This window comes from Drosophila eugracilis, unplaced genomic scaffold (assembly GCF_018153835.1).
Source record: "Drosophila eugracilis isolate 14026-0451.02 unplaced genomic scaffold, ASM1815383v1 contig_1197, whole genome shotgun sequence".
NCBI lineage: Eukaryota > Metazoa > Arthropoda > Insecta > Diptera > Drosophilidae > Drosophila > Drosophila eugracilis.
Genome location: NW_024571981.1, coordinates 649046 through 669242, shown reverse-complemented (window position 1 = coordinate 669242; position 20197 = coordinate 649046). Strand labels below are relative to the sequence as shown.

Sequence of the window (20197 nt, the reverse complement as noted above, 5' to 3'; positions counted from 1 at the left end):
TTTAGTTCGAAATATCAACATAAATAAGCCAAGGGGTGAGAAATTGTTTCTTAATAAATGAAGATTACTTGAATTAGTGGCATGTGATATTTATGAATTAAATTAAGAGGTTTTTGGGTGAATTTTAAAGACAAAGGGTTAAGACTGGCATTATAGAGATCGGCTTAGCGATATTAAATTTATAAGTGCCCGAAGGTGATGAAAGAAGGAAAACCTTATATTAAAGCAGAAATAATATTTTTAAAACTGTTTTTGGGTTTAAGAAAATAACTAAAGTACTTTCCATTAATCATAAACTCAAAACCATTCAATATTTTTTAAAATAAAACTGCTTATCACATCCTTTTCTTCACCACAAATGAAAAATCTCGAAACTACCTTTAACCCATACTTAAAATATTTTTCCCACATTTCCCTGAAGCTGCCAGCTACTTCGAACACTTGCTATTTGTTTCCATTCACCAAGATTTCACCCTGGGGAAATGCAGGGGAAATCCTTGGGCAGGATTTTGTTCCAAACCGCAGAGGATAATAAAGATTCCATGTTAAAAGCGGCGCGCGCACAGTAGCCATTGGGTACCGTTAGTGAACGGCCCGAACGAACCGTTATTTCCAATAATTTAGCGGCTAAATTCAAACGGTCATCGGGGGGGCGGTAAAGAGCCCACACAATGCATCCGGAAAACCAAATCGAGTGAGGTTGAGGGGAATCTCCAGACAATGAGGCCCTAAGCGAAGTCATTAATAAGCAAAGAGCCATAAGTGAGTATCCTTTAAGGATGTGCCATGTATGTGTGTGAGTGGATTTGTGCGTTCTCTTACAGCCAAGGCGACATTAATAGCATTTTTCGTAACTAAAAGTTTTTAAAATTCATAATTCAAAGGCAAAGATGGGTTTTATTTATTACAACTTCCTTGAAAAACAAACATTTTTAGTAAGTAACAAGTCGTTAAAAAATATTCCATTAAATAATAATAAAATATCTCGAGAGAGTATCTCAAACTGCTAAAGACATCCCTATAAAACTGACCGCATCTGTATAAACAGACTCACCATAGGGCACCATAAACATGTCATACTTATAGCTAGCCATATACATATGGGCATAAAAATTGCCACTTTGGTTTCTCGATTCTCGATTCTGCGTTCTTGATTTTGGGTCTGGCATTGTCTTCCGCTTTGTCCTGCCTCGTGTTTGTGTTTTGCCTTGTGTCCTGTCAATTCAGACAAAACAGGAGACAAAGCGGCGTCGTTTTGTTTTGCACACACAGTGCCCGAGAAAAGATTCCGGCCAGTATCGATGCCCAGCGGGACTTCTTCGATGATATTCCTGTTCAGAAAGACCATATGTTGACAATACGCCTCGCTTCTCGAGCCCGGAACAGGTGTGAAGAGATCGGCATGTGGGTGCAGCCGTTGGAACAACTGTCCCCGCATTAATTTTAAATATTATTTTGGCAGATCTGCCCCTTAATAAATGAAATTTGCAACGCTTTGTTTGCGATTCTTTCGACAAATCGTTTCCGTTTTAGCTGCGTCATATTTTGGTTATTAATATAAAAAAAAGTGAGGAATTTAATTGTTAGACTTACTTTTGTTAAAGTAAGGTTAAACAGAATTTCAAATTCGACCTTTAGACGCGCTGGGCACACTGACGCGAACTTTTAAAACTCTTACTGTTGTTTAAAACAGTTATTTTCCTTGAGTGAAGACTTTAAAATTATTTGGAATTTTAATCCATTTTTTAAACAGCACAAGTGGGCTTGGAAAAATCAGACGTCTCTATACCGACTTCCAAGCTATTACACATAATAAAAACATCTAAAAAAAAGCAAAAGCTTATATATTAATAAAGCCTTTCCTTTTTTCATGGACCATCGATCAAAAATGGAAAAGACAAAGGCTTCTTATTACAGAAGGAATAGATACAAGCTCCGATCGCCGGAGGAGTCTGACACGGATTTAAGATGCAATACCAGCCAGATATCCTCCAAATCGCGGATTCCCGTTAATCGCTCCCATTCTATTCCAAGACATTACATATCCAGAAATCAGCTGGACCGTCACATCCGTGCCGCCGTCGTTGATGCTTTTCAAGAGTGCGTTAATTCTGAAAAATCGAATAAAAAATCTAAAGCCAACAAGGACGCAGAAAATGGAGAAGTTAGACATCACTTGAAGACTATGAAAGAGGAGGATAAGAAAACCATTCGTAGGAAAAGGGAACGCTCTCGGTCCCCGGAGAGCCAATATTATTCGGACTCTGATACGAACACGGTAAAGATTCTATACCGTAGAAATAATAAGAAATATAAAACTGCAACAACTTTGTACGCCAATCAAGAAGAACTTACAGATGAATCGCTGGATATACTAAAAACTCCCAGGGTTGTGAAACTGGAAAGAACTATTAGCAAAGCGAGCTGTACTTTTATAAGCGCTTTCATACGCCGTTGTTTTGCCATCGCTAAAATGATTATCAATTTGGGAGTGCTACCGGAAATAATGCAATTTATTAACCGTATGTCCAAGTCCAGCTTGGTGAGTTTGGTTATAATATTTACCTTTACCCTCATTTGGGCCTATGAGTTCGGCGAACCTGTAGATCGCATTCGAACGGCACTGGACGACCTCTTCAAAGATCGTTCTCGTTCTTGGTGGCAGTTTTTGTAATAAAACAAAGATTATGTTATTCTAAATTTAAAATTTATCTACTTTTTTTATGGACCGAACGACTAAGACTAAAACAGCCTTTCTCAAAATATATAAATATCAATCTCCGTTCAAAACTTGAATGCTGAAATCACATCTCTCATTTGCCAATCCGTGGCATTGTTCAATCCATTTTCGAAGCCATAACAAATGACACTTTTAATCATTGCATATTAACGGACTAAGCCCTGACCGATACCCGCACTTCGGGCCACTGATTTATGGCCCAGACAGCGACATCCAACCAAAAATAACCCATTAACTAAATCCGCATTTAATAAATGCCAGCCAGCGGCAGCGAGAAGGTAACACAAAAGGGTTAAGATTGGAGGAGGGATAGGGATAGGGATTGGGATGGAGATGGTGATCCGCCAAGTTGGCAGTTACAAGTTCCAACTTACAAGACCAGCAAATTAATCACACTGACGACTGCGACGTGGTTGATGATATTGGTCGACTGATGCTGACATTGAGGAGCTGCCAGCCGCACCAGCCATCAGTTAGCCAAGTAACCCCATCCCCAAGTATCTCCAAGTGGATAACCAAGCAGTCCAAGTATCCCACTGTGCCGGGGGCATCAATCTGCGGCCGAGTCTCAACTTTTGGGCACCGTGACATGTGTGGAATGCAGCCAGAAATCGGAATCAGAAGCGTTGACATGACAACTCGAGATGAGGGGTTCGCGATAAGGACAACAACTTTCTATGGCACGAGCATGGAAAACCTTTTTAAGCCTTGCTTAAGCATTATTTCGAATTTGAACTTTACACTGAGGAATTCGATTAATAAAGTATAATTAAAAGAAAATGTACCTCTCTGGAAAGCATCAAAGCGCAGTTGCTCTTTCTTGTGTTAATTTTCATCTTTGGTTTTGATTCTCAAATATAACAAATTTTCTTACTGTGCATCCCCCACATCCAATCTTCGGTCACGCAGTCAGCACCGAACTCAACTTTGACTTGTTTTCACGCCATTGTGATCATGTTGGTGACTCGTGCGCTTAATTTCAACAATTTGTTTGGCATTCCGAGTATGAAATGCAATGAGTTTCTAACTTCAACTTCAAATCGAGCCTCGACTGAGGTCGCTGTCATTGATTGATTGGCCATCGGCTATGGCGTTTCAAAAGAGCTTTTCACTCAACTCTTGTTAGCCGTAATGGATCGCCAGGCATTACGTAAAATCCGTTTCTTGGTAAATGATGCTGACAAGGCATTTGATTAACACGATTAATTGCTGATAAAAATGTCTGACAGTTTGTTTTCTCCCGATGGAAATTTATTGCCCACTACTGGATGTATGTATGTACGTAGGCAACCCGAAGTTTATTACCATAAAAAACAGTCATTAGTTTTAAAGCAATATATTTGTAGTGAAATTCCGATCATCGCGCAAGTTCAAGAAATAAAAAGTTACGGAAGCCTAAAGACCTCGGATTTAGATGTGAAAGTGGAATCTCGGATAGGATGAAGATGACACCTTCTAGAAAGAGAAGGTACGAAGTCAAGTTGTCGCCCAAAGAAAAGCCTTCCAAGACTAGGAAAGCTAAACATTATTTTATCTTCAATATTTTTTAAAAGCTTTTCCCTCAATCGACGGTTTTCCTTTGCCTACTAGCTCTAGGAGGCATCATCTTCACTTCATCCAAAAAGCCACTTTCCCACCCTAATCCTAAAGGCCTTCGGATTTAGATGTGAAAGTGGAATCTCGGATGGGATTAAGATGACCCCTTCTAGAAAAAAAATACGAAGACAAACTGTCGCCCAAAGAAAAGCCTTCAAAAATTAGAAAAGATAAACATTATTTTATCTTCAATATTTTTTAAAAGCTTTTCCATCAATCAACGACCTTCCTTCGCTTTCTAGTTCTGGGAGGCATCATCTTAACCTCATCCAAACGTCCACTTTCCCCCCGAATCCGAAGATTACTTTTTGGCTTCCTTCATTTTTTTTTTTTTTTTTTTTTTTTTTTTTTTTTTTTTTTTTTTTTTTTTTTTTTTTTTTTTTTTTTTTTTTTTTTTTTTTTTATATTTTATTTTTTTTGTTTTTTTTTTTTTAATAACTTTTATTAGAGGGTTTTATTAAAAAAAAAATATTTATTTTTTTTCTTCATTTTTTTAAAAGAATCAGCTATCGCAGAAATATTCTTAGTTTGTTAATAATCTTTTTTAACGATTTTCCTAGAAAATAAAACAAAAAATTGTAGATTAACTTTAACACAAAAAAATCCTACAAAAAAAGTGCACTTCGATATTTCACACTTTTTCAACTTTCAAAGAATCGGAATTATCTAGAATTGACACGTTTTCGTAGAATATACCGATAAATGCTAAAAGCAGCATCACTTTTCCTATAACAAGCCGCATTTTAAACTTTCTTAATTTTAAATTTAAAATTATTTATGAATTTAAAATTAGAATACCATAAACTTGGCTATTGCTTACCCTTCAAGTCAATACTGTTAATGAATTATATTTGTAACTTTACCTCGTTTTAAATACGCAGGCGGATCCTCGCGCGTCGGTTCCACCTCGTTTTTCGGCGTAAAAAGTGCCCGTTTTTTAATTGATTGAAAAGGCTTTACTATCTAGTATTTAATATTTAGTATTAAGAGTGGCAACTCCGCTGGTGCACTTGCATTGAATTTATACTTTAAATTTAAAAACACATTTTCTTTGGCTTTTATCTACTGTTATATTTAAATATTAATTGAAAAATCTGATATCCCGCTTGCTGCCAACGTGCCCAGTCCCCTTCAATTTATTATGAAAAATGCATTTCTCATCGCGGTTTCCGCATAAATTCATCAGCTGCAGTCGTCCACTGTCATTTGTCCAGGCATTGCCTGGCGCCATTGAAGCTGCCCCACCATCTCTACCTTCACCCCATTCATCAGCAGCCACCCATCCAGTGACTACTGTACGGTGGACATCCCGTGGCGGCGACCACCCAGGATCGGGAATGGAGGAGATATTCAAACGGTGGCAGCCAGCAGGCAGCAGCTGTCAACTGTCGCACACGACTTGTCCTTGTCAGTCAATGGATTGGCATCCGCCTGGCAGGAGGCAACTTTGGGGCCAGGACCCAGGGCTTTGAGCATTTTCTATATTAAACTTTCACATTTTTTGACATACGGCCGTTGCAATTGGTATGCAAATTGACATTGCCAGTGGAGTGGCCCGGCATTTTTGGCCGGCAACTTCTTCTACGAAAGGGAAAAGCCGAGATTATGATCAAGTTAAGGGAAGGGGATTAAATTTTAACAATATATTGTTTTTAGTTTCCTATTAAAATAGTTATATTATAGATTTTCTATTTATATTACTTAATATTCATGGTTATGTTTTGTAAATTCATACAACAAATTCAGAATTAAAACAAAAGAAAGCAGCCTTAAAAATCGTATTTTCCCCTCACAAGATGTAACCCTAAGAACCGTTGAAAATCAAAAATAATTTCCTGCAAACCAAAACGAATATTTTTCCATGTACTTTTCGACAGCTCGGATAATTTTATATTTGTTAAAAAACAAAAGACGGAGAAGATTCCACAATGCCAAGTGAAAAGCGAGCCAAAACCGATCTTCCGCTTAACGTGAGCAGTCACAGATACTTATACTTTAAGATACATTCCGAGACTCTGGGCAGCAGATACACATGTGGCATCGTTTTACATGAGATGCGTGCAGTGGTTAAAAATTGGGCAGAAAGCGTGCTTAATTGAAAGGAAAGTTCCAATCTGGGGAAAATTCGATGATCTCAGGCCCCGGAGAAGCGGACCAAATTGCCGGAGAAATGACACAGGCCACACCCTCTCCGAAATGAAGGCAAGTGCAGGAAGGCGTGAAGTAAAAAAGTGTGAAAAACCACACACATTCGATCGCTCATCCATCCATCAGGCGTGTTTTTTGGGTAATCCCATTTCAGGGATATCAGAAATGGACCTAGGTAATTTTAGTAAAATTAATTGCATTTCCTTGGTTGAAGGGAAATGTTCTTAAACTTTACGCTTCACTGGCTGGAAAAACAAGTAAGATGATACCAACTTTAGTTTGGTTATCTGTAGAAGGAGAACTAAGGGTGACTATGAATATGAAGTGATTATTAAAGTTACTGATGTATAGTTTAAGCAACTAATTAAGACTACAAATTTTTTAGTTCATAGGACAAACCACATTATGGAGTCTAAAAATATACTGGAAATATGCCAAAACCCTTTTTTATATTAAAAAATTAACAAATCAAAGAGTAAGCCTCAAGATCCACTTAAGTTTTAACCAATAATTGGGCCAAACCCCTCATTGAACTTAACAAAAAAAGAAGCAGCCATTTTCCTGGCCTGTCTTTTTCAGACCTCCACTGTGGGCGTAGCTTGAGCCCCATCTCTGCGTATACACCAACCTCATTGGCACTGATTCGTTCAGCTCGCCAAAAGCTAAAAACCCAAAGAAATAAAGGAACCACAAATTGTAATCTTCGCTGGCAACTCGTTTTGGGGCTTTTGAGTCGAGGAGAAACTGGTTTGCAGTCTTCGGGTGGCTTCTTCTGCCTCGTTTGGAATCAGCATCAGCAGCTCTTTAGCGCTCGTTCCCAAAACCAAAGTGTTGGACCAGACCACCAGACGTCCCCCTAAAAAAAAACTAAAAAACAAAAAGACGAGAAAACCAGATCGGAGTGTGTACTTGTCATGTAGTTGCTTTGTTGACCCAACTCTTTGTGGCTTCTCTTGAGTGGATCTCTTTGTGGCTCTGCCCACTTTCCAGGCCGGTTTGGAGCCAAGTGGTTGTCGATGTCGATGTGGAGGTGTACTGAGTGGGTTGAACTTGGCAGACCCACCAGAAATTGCCAGGCTATGATCAACCGACGGGTTTCGGCTTAACAAACTTAGCTAGCCAATTGGGTTTGCCATAGAGGGATTAACAAAAGGTAGCATTTATAATCCGAAAATAGTTTAAAGCCATATTTAGTATTAACATACTAAAAAGATATTTTATTGATTTTAAAAATGATGTTTAAAATAAATCTACAGCATATTGCATTTTTTATTTATGTTAATCAAGGCTCTGATTTAAATGTTGTTCCACTTTGATTTCTGATAAAGCTATTCAATTTAATATAACTCTCGTATTTATGTGTATCTTAAGTAAATGTTAGTATTAAACACACATAATCCTCCAGCTAACAGCTTTAGATGCATCTATAGTCATCATTTAAATTCACTTCGCTTCCATGGGATCAAAAGTTTACCCAAATTGACACTCACAACCTGTAATTTGCCATGTAAAATCGATAATCATTCGCAGCATTTTGTGCGCCGCCCACATGGCGGTCTTAGTCTGGGCGTGCCGCAGTCGTGGGGCTGTAAAATTGTAAACAAAATGATTTGCCATAAAATTATCATAATACCACTCCGAAATGCGCCAACAACATGTTGTCAACGGCTCTGGCTCTGCAGCTTCAAATAACCGAAAAATACAACCGGCATCGCTGGAGATCGAATTTGGCCGCTGGCATATTGTGAGTCGTCTCGCTGCCATCAAAACTGTCCATAAATTCTGGCCCACACACAATTGAACTTTTGGTAGAGCTCTGGACCCAAAAAACAAACCAAATCAAAACTCCAATTTTGTTGCCGTAATTATGAGCGAACAGCAGCGGCCAAGAAATCAAGACGACCTGGAAAATTTACATGCAAATCGGATTTCGAGAGCTTCATTTCAGGTGCGCTCTTCAGTATGCCGCTGAAAGCTGAAAGAAAAAAATGCCCAACACATCGACTGGCAAAAGAGCTTGCCGCATGCAACATCAAAGTGGAAATTAAATGCGCGGTAATTTGGCAAAAGGCTCAAAGGATGCCGGCCATGGAATCGAAGGCCGTGGAGCAGGCCCAGTTGCCTTTGCTTTGCTTTGCCAAGTTGCCGCCAAACGTGTACAGGTTTTGTTCCTCTTTCAGCCAGCAAATTTTGTGATTACTGATTGAAGTGAGGAGCTGAGAAACTGCAGTTCCAAGGTTTCAAGGGTGCACAAAAAGAAATTTTTGGGATATTTCACGAATTTTATACAAGAAAAAGTAAACCCAAAACTTATTAAGAATGATTTTTAAACCAATTTTGAGAAAACCTTATTTGAAAGGTCGCTTTTCGAATTAAAAAACAATAAAGTTCCAATGGTATTATCTGAAAATTGAAGTACTTCTGCTTTCTTTCAGTGTTCTAAATAACCTCGCTTAGCAAATCTTCATTTTCGAATTTAAATCACGCCCTGAGTAATTTCCATTCAGGCCGCGACTTTGATAACTCTCTTTTGCACATCAGCGGGTTGGAAAATAAGAACTATTTATTAGGACTACTTAAGTCTGGTTTTATTTTTGATTCTAAGTCATATAGCCTGGCAAGTCACTGTGATTTCTGCAGATGGCATGCGTTGAGAACCCCCTTTTCAAGATCGCCCGCTTTTAATTACCCACATCAATAGTGGAATGTGGCCAAATGGGAACGAGCAGTTGGCATGCAACATGTGCATTTCACCAATAAAAGCGCTAATACATAACTTTTGTGCATGGGCCAGGCCCAGAGGCAAATCAAGCCAACCATACCGCCGTGTGCACTCTCGTAATCTACAGTGGTCCCTCCCTTGGGAGGCTGTCAGATTTGCTGCACACGAAGTGCTGTTGTTCTAGTACTGGTCGTTACAAATCCTCCACAGATCAAGCAACAAATGGATGGGGTTTACATAGCCCTGGGCGAGGACTCCCCGAGGTGTGAAACCGTCTTGTCATTTGCCGTAAGTGAGCAGCAGGAATGCCTGCTAAGTGGAAGACCACAAGTCGCACGGTGGGTTGAGATCATATCAAAGAAATGTTTGAACATATTTTACAATATATTACAATACCTAGAAAAATTTATATTTTATTAGCATTAAATATATATTTTAGTATAAATTAGTTAGTCTTTAAGTTTATTCACCTCGTACTGTAGACTTATTTAATCGTCTTACAACGACATGTGTGGTGAACCAGTTTGCCTAGCATGCAATCCAATTTATATGCAAATTAATATATTGGCTTAATCTAGTAATCCTCTCTTGCAAAATAAACTAAGCAGTGTTTTGGTTTAAGGCTTTTTCTTTTTTGTTACATGGAAGTCTTTTGCTGATTTAAAACAGTTTAAGTTCAATTAAGTTAAAGAAGCCAAATAACGTTCCTTAAAAAATCCCAATTTTAGAGAGTAATTAAGTTCGTCTTAAATAAATCTTACCACTGTGCAACTGCCCCACCAAGTAATCAGGAATGCCACGGACTTTTTTTCGTCCAGAACAGTTCAAAAACAGGTAAGGGCGATGGTTGAGTTGGAAGGGAGAGGCTGGGGCGAGGCAAGTCCTGTTGCGATTTGCAACATTTTTATGATGATTTAGCATTCGCCCGCGGAGACAGCGCAGCGACTGCTGCAGTTGCTCCTGCAGATGTTGTTGCTGCTGCTGCTGGGGATCTCCTTCTATATAGCCATAAAATCGTGTGACATATCCGCAATTTTTCAAGCTGCCCGCGCCTGCGTTCAAGTGTCGAAGTTGGTCTTAACGGCGCTCACCCGCTGCGAACTGCAGAGCTCCAAAGTACCCAAAGATCCCAAAGAACCAGGCTAAATCCTCAGTATCCCCCAGTCGCTGCCGTTCGCTGGAAAAGTGTCAAAGCAATTTGTTCAAGCAGCCGTGAATTTGTGTGGGCGTTATTTCGCAGAATCCGGTACCAAAAACGCCCCCAAAGACTACTTCAAAAAAAAAAAAAAAAACAAAAACTAGCGACGACAAATGCTTTCAATAGTCAGTCAGGCGACGGGCGATTGTTTTTCACGCCGATAACCATCGACGCCATCCGATTTTCGGACTTTTCTCATTATTGCGCCCACACATTCGAATTTGCAGTGGCCATTGGCCATTGGCAACTAATTGCCGGCGATAATGCCGCCAGATTCTCTTGCTTATTGGCAAACTGCTGACAAATTATTTATGATATGAATTTTTGGTAGCCAGATTCTTTTTTTTGGCCAGACAAATTACCATTTTTAGTCTGGCACTGCGCTGGCAGCGTGATAATGAAATATGTTTATAGTGTCTGGAATTTAATTAGTTTGCGACGCGATTGACTGCTCTTGGTGGCCTTCAAAAGTGGCGATTATATAATATTGACTGATTTGCTTTGTGGGTTAAAAAGTAATATACGTATGTACACATATTCTAGTTAATTTTAAAATGTAAAATATATTTTTTATTCTTCAACTATATTTAAGCAAACTACCATACTAAAATATTTATAAAATATGTAAATTAAGTTTTTACTATATCTTTTGACAGGTTTAAGATGCCTTTAGGTATACCTGTAGCAAAAAAATAGGAAACCTTTGCATCGACCGGGAATCGAACCCGGATCACTCGCATGGGAGGCGAGCATTCTACCACTGAACCATCGATGCTGCCTTGTGGGAAAGGTTAATAAACATAACTATCGATTAATTAACACATATCCTGGAGTTACTTACTATTAAAGTATACTCCTGTAACCTATTAAGCGATGTTTTAATTACTAAGAAACTGGCAAATAAAAACGGATGTCCGCTGAGTAAGCACAACTCCATCAAAGACCTTGATGTGGGAGTTCGCCCGCGGGGACAGATCACATCTGGAATGGATGCCCAAGGCTTGAGTCAACTGGCGATTCCTTTTGTTCTATGCCGTCAACGCTAAACACTCACGTCAGCCAATAAATCCACTTCAGTGCGCCAATCGGGGGATCTCACTCTCGGGGGTTCTGCTTTTCTGCCTTTCGCACACCTTCCAAATGGGTTTAGGGTTAAGAGGGGCAGCGCATCGGGATCAGGGGGTGGCCATTAAGAAAGAGGAATAGAGGGTGGTGGAGGGGCTGCAGAGAGCGGGCCAAAGCCGGTTTCCCTTTAGGTGTCAAAAGCAATAAAACGCCGGCCTGTAATCAACGCGATCCTAAATAGGTGTACAAATTACACCAAAGTCCTTAATTATGGCGAAACCGCCAGCGTCCAAGCATCATTCTTACACTGAGAGAAATCGGTCTGTTAGATGAGTTACTTTAAATGCATTCTTTTACCATCAAATAAGTACAATTTAAGGTCAGAAAGGGCATTTTATATAAAATTTATTTCCAATTTAACAGAAACTTTACCCAATTTTACTCCGTGTAAGACTACTCTTAGCTTAGGACCAACTCTCCGCCAAAGTTTAACCACAAAACGCCATCGTGATGGTCTTGGCCCTGTCGCTGGCTGTTTACTCTCGCAGCTCAGAGCTCGGATCTCGGTTCTCACTTCTTGCCTTCGATTCTTGGCTCAATGTACTGAAGGAACACTGATGCCTTGGCTTGGGATTCAGTTTGCTCTCGTAGTAGGCCCGCAACTATTAAGAATTTGGCACGGTGCTGCTGCTGCTGTGGCATATAACTTACACCCAGATCGATCAGTGCAATTGGTGTAAATGTACTTCGCCACAACCAAAGCAGAAAAAGGGGGAACCAAAATCAGAGGGCCTAGCACTTGGCGCTCGTAGTTGGCCCGGTTGGTCTCTTTTGGCCATGCCGCACGTTCGTGCTGCGAAAATTACATTTGATCGATTTGATCGGCGCTACGAGATCAAAGGAAATGAAAGACGGCGACGAGAACGCCGACGCGGATGCCGGTGCGGATATGTTGCGGATTTATTGCGGATGCGAGGTGATCTGACGATGAGGACCCGCGCAACGGCGTTGATCGTTTATTCCTTTTTTTTTTTTTGTTAAATTTAAGATGGCAAATCATTATCATATTTATTGCTAATAGAGGAAAAACAAAATTAGGTTAATTTATAATTTAAAAATGTATAAAAAATATATAAAAAATACCTTTGACCCTTTTTCAAATTTCCAATGTAAATCTCTTTCCCAAATATTCCAAATTTTCCCCCCACAATTGCATTCATTTTTTCTCCACCATTTTGAAGTCCAACATGGACTGCCTTATCTGTGGAGCAGCATCTAGAATGGCCGGCCATTGGGCTTTGTAACTTATGGCCAACATCAGTGGCACAATTAAAATCATTTAGAGGCCAATTAAATTTCGTTAGCAGCATTAAAATCCCGGGTCACATGAGAACCATTTCGCAATCGCAGGCCTGATGAAGGAGGAGGAGGGAGATGTCACTGACAATTAAAAGCACCGAAAATGGCCGTTGAATGCAACCAGAGACAATCAGAGAGTGTCCCTCTGAACTTTCGTCCTTTCCATATTACCCATTTTCTCCCTTTCCTTTTCGGTTTTTCTAGCCCACGAGTGCGTGCATTTGGCCAAAAGTGCGTGTCGTTGGGCGATTTGGCTTAAATTGGCCCGGCCAGATTCCAGATTGTGTGTGTGTGTGGCAGCTGGGGTCGCCATTAGAGGCGCTGAGCGATGAGCATGGGAATTTCAATTAGACGAAGTGCCCAGGGAGAAATCTTTCCCACAACTTGCCAATTATTTTCTCTGATTCTGCTACGACTGCTGCTTTTTTGCGGATTTTTAAAGTCACTTTGAGAAAAGATATCGGAAAAAAATGATTTAGTAATCTTTATATGGTAATCTTACTAACTACTTTTCTTCATTGGTTTAAGATCTTAAAATTATACAAAACTAAACTCATTTTTATAAATTTTCAATGCCATTAAATAACCAAAAATATTATAAATTTTCTGAGTGTACGAAGTGAATTCGCGGTTGCCAAATAAAATAAATTCACAAAAATTACACATCGGCATCCGTGTGCCGCCTACGTGGTCAGTTATAATTTTTTTTTTTTTTTTTGTTTTTTGATGCAACAATCTGTTGCTACCGACGATGGGTAGGTGGCATTCAATTTTCTACAAATTTGCCACTCTTTCTCCCGCCCGAGTCGCAGTGCAACTTTCACAGCTTCTTCGGTAGAGATAGAGAGACAGACTGGCCATTATTGGGTAGCTGTGCACGGGGTATCTGCATTTTTTACGCCTCCAAATCGAATAATTTGCGCATAAGTTATGGTCACACAGTTGCCTATTTTCCAGACCCTGGTCTCACTCCACCTCCGCCGCATTTTGTGTGTCGTGCGTGCTGAATTTCCCTCGCTTACCGTTACCAAGTGGAAATGGCCACGGCTCGTTGGCATTTCGGGCCGGGCTACCTATCTTTCGGGCCTCGAATTATGTAGCTTCATCCCATGCCCAAGCCGGAGGGGCCCATCTTGTCCTTAACTTGGAGGAGTTGGAACCCTAGGTTGATCCCTGGGTTAGCTAAGCAAATTTCACACTTCAGCTGTGCAGCAACTTGAAACGCAAAAAGCGACAGAGATTGAGATACTAGCTTTTGTGGGATAGTAAGGAAAAAGGTTTAAAGACAGATCGATGGGTTTTCGAAGGGTTTATGGCCATAAAAGGAAAGGGAATTAAAGAAAAGTGGCCTACCATAGGTTATGAATTATTTTAAACCTTAAAATGTTCCTTTATCTTCTATTAAGGGCATACAAATTTGAGTAAATCGTAGTATTCCCTAAGCTTAATATTTTCTTTTAAGATTCTTCTCCATTTCTTTGCCAAAAAGAAAGTCTCTATCTCTCTTAATAAGCTTATTAATTAAAGTCATCGCAGTCACTTCTGTCGTTGCCATTTCATTTGGCATCATCGCCGCTGGCGTTCGTCATTATCCCCATCATCATCATCATCATCCCTGTCAAAGTGCCATCAACATTAACCCCAATGAGCAGAGATTTCGAGTATTAACAATGAGCCGAGCTACGCCCCAGTTCCACTTGCAAATTAATAACCTTTCACCTGAGTTTTAATTTAAATTTCCCGCAACTTATCCCTGCCAAAAGCGTGGCGATCTGCCACGGGATCCGAGACCTCCCATCCGGGACCTTCGTCAACTGGGGGGCACCGGCTCAGCAGCTCACCGGCTGACATTTCAAATTTCGCAAATGTCAAAAGACTCTCCTCATTTGTCTTCAAACTCTGGTCGCCGTGAGTTGCGCTTTTTAACACTTTTCACTTAGCCAACACGTCCAGCTCCTCGCTTGGATGGATGAGTGGCCGGGGGCCAAGCCAAGCCAACCAAAAGAAGTGCCGATCCGGGTCTTGATGACCGGGTCGAAAGCCTTCTGACCCATCTTGGCCACGCTTGGAAGCTCCTTTTGGGCCATGGCCTGGCTCAGCTCACTTTCCAGCCGTTGTTAAATAATTTCACAGTCTATCAATTAGCGTGGCGATCGCGTCAGCAGGATCATAAGGCACAGTGGTACGTAGTAAAAGTTAAATTTATTAAAAGATATATTTTAATTACCGTATAATTTAAGGTAATTAAAGTCTACCAGACTAAGTCTGTGAATATCATTGATTAACTTTTAAGCTATTTTCCAAACATTTAAACTTAAAATTTTCCACACATCTTAAGAGACAGCCACTGTGCCTGGTTGTGGTCCATTTTTCAAAATGTTGCAAGTTTCTTTTTGGCCACGGGGTGAGCAACAGCTGTCCGTTGCCAAGTTGCGCCGTCGACTTGGCCAGTTAGTAGAGTCGAAGCTGGAACCTGGATATACGATCCGTGGTCGAGGGGATCTCACCAAGCTCCTATGACCTTAGGGGCTGGCAAAAGGTGGTCTCGCTGATTGTTTACGTCTGCGCTACTCATAAAATTTCAATTAATCTGCGTGTCACTGTACAGGCAACCCAACACTCAGCCAATGCACTTCAAGAAAAGTTTTCTGTTAATTTTAAAGTATTATCTCAACTAATGATATCATTAAGATACAAGAATAGCCATGACTTCTTTCAGTGTATGCGTATTTAATTAAACACAAGACACATTTCTGGGGGCTGTGTTGGCCTGTATTAATAATAAGCCTTCAGTTTCCTCTTGCTTAGCAGATTATAATCTCTCGGATCTTCGGGTATGCCTGGCAGGCAGTCAGAAACTCGCACACAAATTAATCTTCTTCAAATTAGCATCTTGATTAGCCAATGAAATGTGTAACCCAGGCCAGCCGATCGCCCGTTCGCTATAAAAATCAACAGAGAACCCAGCGATGATCATTGATCATTTTCGTGTTTGCTTATTTTTTCTCTGTGACTCCCATTCCGAGACCGAGCCTGAACCCAAATCCGAATCCGAATCCGTTCGCATGGCTCTGCTGTTGATGTGATTACAATAATTAATCTTTCCCGAGATTATTGTTTCTCCCAGCTAGCAAACCAGCAGCTAATCTAAAGTTACACGGAGAAAAAATAATTTATTTGCTTTTATTTAATAATATAAAATTAAAAAAATACCTAAAAACTATAAATTATGTCAGGAATTACATCTTACTTACACTTTGGTACTAAACTGGGCTTACTTTCATTGATGACCTCGAAGATTTCAGATTTATGATAAAAATACGAATATCATCTACTATTTTGTCTAGTAATTCACTATTTCTTTTGGTTTCACCGAACTTTAAATTTCTTTCTGTGTAGTGGAAGAGTTTGCTTTCAGATCTCTGCCATTTCCCCAAGGCGCCAGCTACGGGCCTGGCGTCAAATTAAGTGTTTGTGTCGCTCGCCATTAATCACGGCCTATCACAAATTTCGATATGAAAAAGTGTTTTGTATATCAAAGCAACAGCAACAGCAACAGCAACATGAACATAAACATAACCAGGTACAACTTGCTCCATGTCGTGTTTGCCTGGGTGATCATATGGGTGTCGTCCGTTGTCCGATCATTTATTTACATTTTCCTGATCTGGCCTGGAAATGTCACCTGCTGTGCCAACACACCACACACATGTTGCACGAGGCTGTGGCTAAGGCTGATGCTGCGCCCGGATCGAATCTGCTTCCTGGTCAAAAAGAAACCTTTGATGGATGACGGACAACATCGCCAGCATTGAATTCGATTTAAAACCATTTGAGTTTCTACGTTTTGGGGCTACCGAATCGGGCTGGGATAGTGGGCATTAATCAGCTGACATCTTGGCCATAATCTGACTGGCAAAATCGGTAAATTTATTAACTGCCTAATTGCAACTTAAATTGACACGCTTGTGGCCATAAACCTTGGCTACGGCCAGAAACTTGTTTGGTTTTTGTTTTCATTTACGTACGAGTAAATTTTATCTGTGGCAAGTATCAAGCACAGGCCAGCAACTGCAATTGCAATTGCAACTGCCACAGAGCAACAATGTCAACAGCAACGTGGGCAATTATGTGTAATAATACGAGTGCAAGTGCAGTAAGCTCCAGTCATTGACCACTTGAGGTTTTCAACACTTCCAAAACAGACTGGGCGACACCTGCAACAGCAGCAACAGCAACACCAAAAGCAACCTGCAGCTTGAAACCAAATTAAAATGCAATTTCGAAGTTCAACACCTTGGTCAATTTGCCGATGCGGTTTCTGCTTCTTTCTGCTAACCCGGCTAATGACGCCTGTGTGTCTTTTGGCAATCTGTCAATTCAGCAAGCAAATTGAGGCAACTTTATTGCCAGTTCTTAGCTTTATGGTAATAATTACATGGTTTAAAGGAGAGATTTTAACCCATTTAGCAGTTTTCTCAGGCCAATCATATACGTTTTCTGACACATTTTTCATTGAAACTCGGGTTTTGAATATATTTTATAGTTATGTTAATAAACAAATGCCAAATCTTGCATAAATTTATTTTTCATGCCTCATAACGTTTAAGAACGAAAAACTTTTTTGAATTCAGAGAATATTCCCAACAATTTAAATGGCATTGCTCTTCAAAAGATAACATACAAAAATATACATTAAAGTATTTATTACAAGTTTAATGAATACATTTTTTTATTTATCTTTAAATTTAAACAATTAAAGCATAAATTTTGTTCAGGCTTATGAAGAAAATTGGTTATGTGAAAAGCGACACCTATGCTTACGTGATTGGTTGGTGTATGTGCTGATAGTGACCTTTTTAGAACCTTCACTAACGATAGAGGGCGCAATTTCCCCTTTTTAATTACACACAGGAAGTTGAACTGTAAGTATTATAAATGGACCACAGAGGGCGCCTTAGGTAAGAAAGGAAAATGTATAATATAAGTCAAATATAAGAGGCCTGAAATATAATTTATTTATTAATGTTAAGTATTTTCTATTTAAAAAGCAATTACATTTTCATTCTAGAAATTTGCTTAGATTTAGCTCTACTTTTAAGATTTGAAAATAGCTGATAATTCTAAATTCATTCACAATAACTTTTTTGGTGACATTTATTCTTATCTTAAGCGAGCTCAGCCTATAAAAGCTGCGGATTTCTAAGCTCAAGTTTAGTTTGAAGTCTACTGTACCACGCCAATACTGAATAACAATGGAATCGACATTCTTGAAGATTTGGCTGTGGTGTTTGTTCTTAGTAGTTCTTACTATAGCACAATCAGTTTTGCCAGAAAACAAATTAGTTTCCGGAGGGCTAAGTACAACCGAAGAGCTAAGCACAACAGACGTTGACCAAGTAACAGACCGATATGCCTGTTCAGAAGAGTTGTTAATACAAAGACGATTTAATGGCTCCGAGAACTTTAAACGACCCTTGTACGACTATGTGAATGGATTTGGAGATGTCAATGGCGAATTTTTCATGGGAATAAAGAAAATATTCGAGAGGACTGGCGGTGGTCCACACGAACTGCATATCAAAGTAGGAAAGGAGGATGGATCCACTAGTTTCTCCCGTTGTTCCGACTTTGCTCTTGGAAACTATTTTCAGATACTTGCTTTACAAAATAGTGCGATATATTCTTTATCAACTCCCAGATCCCAAAGAGAGATTGAAGTCATACATCTCATGGATAAGCATAAGTTTTGCTTTGGTCCATTCGATGCATTATGGTATAATAGATGTCTTGAACGGTAAACATATGACAACCATTAAGCTTTGTTTATAACTACAACTTATAAATTGATGTTACAGAAAATTAAGCTTATATTCTGTTTCGGATATTTTTCGTGGAAACATCGTTGGAGCTTTTTGTGGTACTCCGAATGACTACGATTGGAATGCTAATTTGGAAATGTTGATTTGCCTATAAATAATACTAAGTATGCAAAGAAGCCGTTCAAAATAATTCCCATTTTGTACAAATAGCTTTTTGAATTTGACTTCTTTATTTACACTCAAGTACAGTTAGCGCTTTTAAGGCGTATATTGATTATAAAAATAAATCAAGAAATATGAGATTATAAATATTTTATTGCTGATATTCATGCTGATATTCGTAGCTTAAATTAGCGGCGGAAGGGCAGCATTTACAGCCTGCCGGCCTGGTTTAGTTTTCGCTCAACTCCGATGGATGACTGGATCTTACACAGAAAAATGTATAATATAAGTAAATTATAAGAGTCCCCAGCTATTATTTATTTATTATTATTATACCCGTTACTCTTAGAGTAAAAGGGTATACTAGATTCGTTGAAAAGTATGTAACAGATAGGAGGAAGCGTTTCCGACCCTATAAAGTATATATATTCATGATCAGGATCAATAGCGAAGTCGATTGAGCCATGTCCGTCCGTCCGTCCGTCTGTCCGTCCGTCCGTATGAACGCTGAGATCTCTGGAACTATAACAGATACAAAGTTGAGATTAACCATGAAGATTCTTGAGGTCCCGGGACAGCGCAAGTTTATTACAGCATCCTGCCACGCCCACTCTAACGCCCACAAATCGCAAAAAAACTAAAATTGCTGAAATCTCAGGAACTATTGGAGCTAGAAAGTTGAAATTCAGAAAGTATAATCTTTAGATGCCAGCGCATCTTATAGTGGTTTTACTATCCGGCCACACCCACCCATACGCCCACAAAGCTCAAAAGACGGTTTTCGGATTTTCTAGAGAAGCTGATATCTCGGTAACTATAAGAGATAGAAAGTTTGGATTAAGCATGTAGGTTTTTATGATGCTCCCAATGCGAATTGTTTTTTTCCGATCAAGCCACGTCCACTCTACGCCAACAAAACCCGAAAAACCAAAAATGCAAAAATCTCAAAAACTATACGAACTACAAAATTTTGCTTAGAAACACGTATTTAAGAGATGCCTGTGCAACTGGCCACGAAGTTGCATCCGGCCACGCCCACTCTAACGCCCACAAACCGCGGAAAACTGTGGCGTCTATAATATTATTATGAATGCCTTCGTTTGACCTCGTATTACTTATTTCTGTTAATATCTATCGATTTACCAAAGATTTTTCAAATCGGAACATTATTTCGCTATTTATAAAGAAATTAAAGTTAAAAGGCCTCACAAGGGCAGTGACGTCACTATAAGCATACTCAACATACTTCCTCTGACAATAGGTGGCGCCTTGTGAATTTCCACTAAAACATTAACGGGTATCTTATAGTCGCGGCACTCGACTATAGCGTTTCCTCTTGTTTTTAAGTATATTCTTTGTACAAAAATAATGGCATTTCCATTGTA

At 39.5% G+C, this 20197-nt stretch overlaps 2 protein-coding genes and 1 non-coding gene across 3 annotated transcripts; 2 read left to right on the top strand and 1 right to left on the bottom strand.

The window, feature by feature from the left end:
- Positions 1-1888: 1888 nt before the first annotated feature.
- Positions 1889-2674, top strand: LOC121530060. Its single transcript, XM_041818437.1, has one exon. The coding sequence runs from the start codon at positions 1889-1891 to the stop codon at positions 2672-2674; it is 786 nt and encodes a 261-aa protein (XP_041674371.1).
- Positions 2675-11108: 8434 nt separating this feature from the next.
- Trnag-ccc lies at positions 11109-11179 on the bottom strand. The gene has a single exon. It is a non-coding gene; the product is annotated as a tRNA-Gly (tRNA).
- Positions 11180-18038: 6859 nt separating this feature from the next.
- LOC108102651 (angiopoietin-related protein 7-like) lies at positions 18039-18952 on the top strand. The gene is made up of 2 exons (XM_017207789.2): positions 18039-18625; positions 18687-18952. The coding sequence occupies exons 1-2, from the start codon at positions 18084-18086 to the stop codon at positions 18802-18804; spliced, it is 660 nt and encodes a 219-aa protein (XP_017063278.2). The 5' UTR covers positions 18039-18083; the 3' UTR covers positions 18805-18952.
- Positions 18953-20197: the final 1245 nt, after the last annotated feature.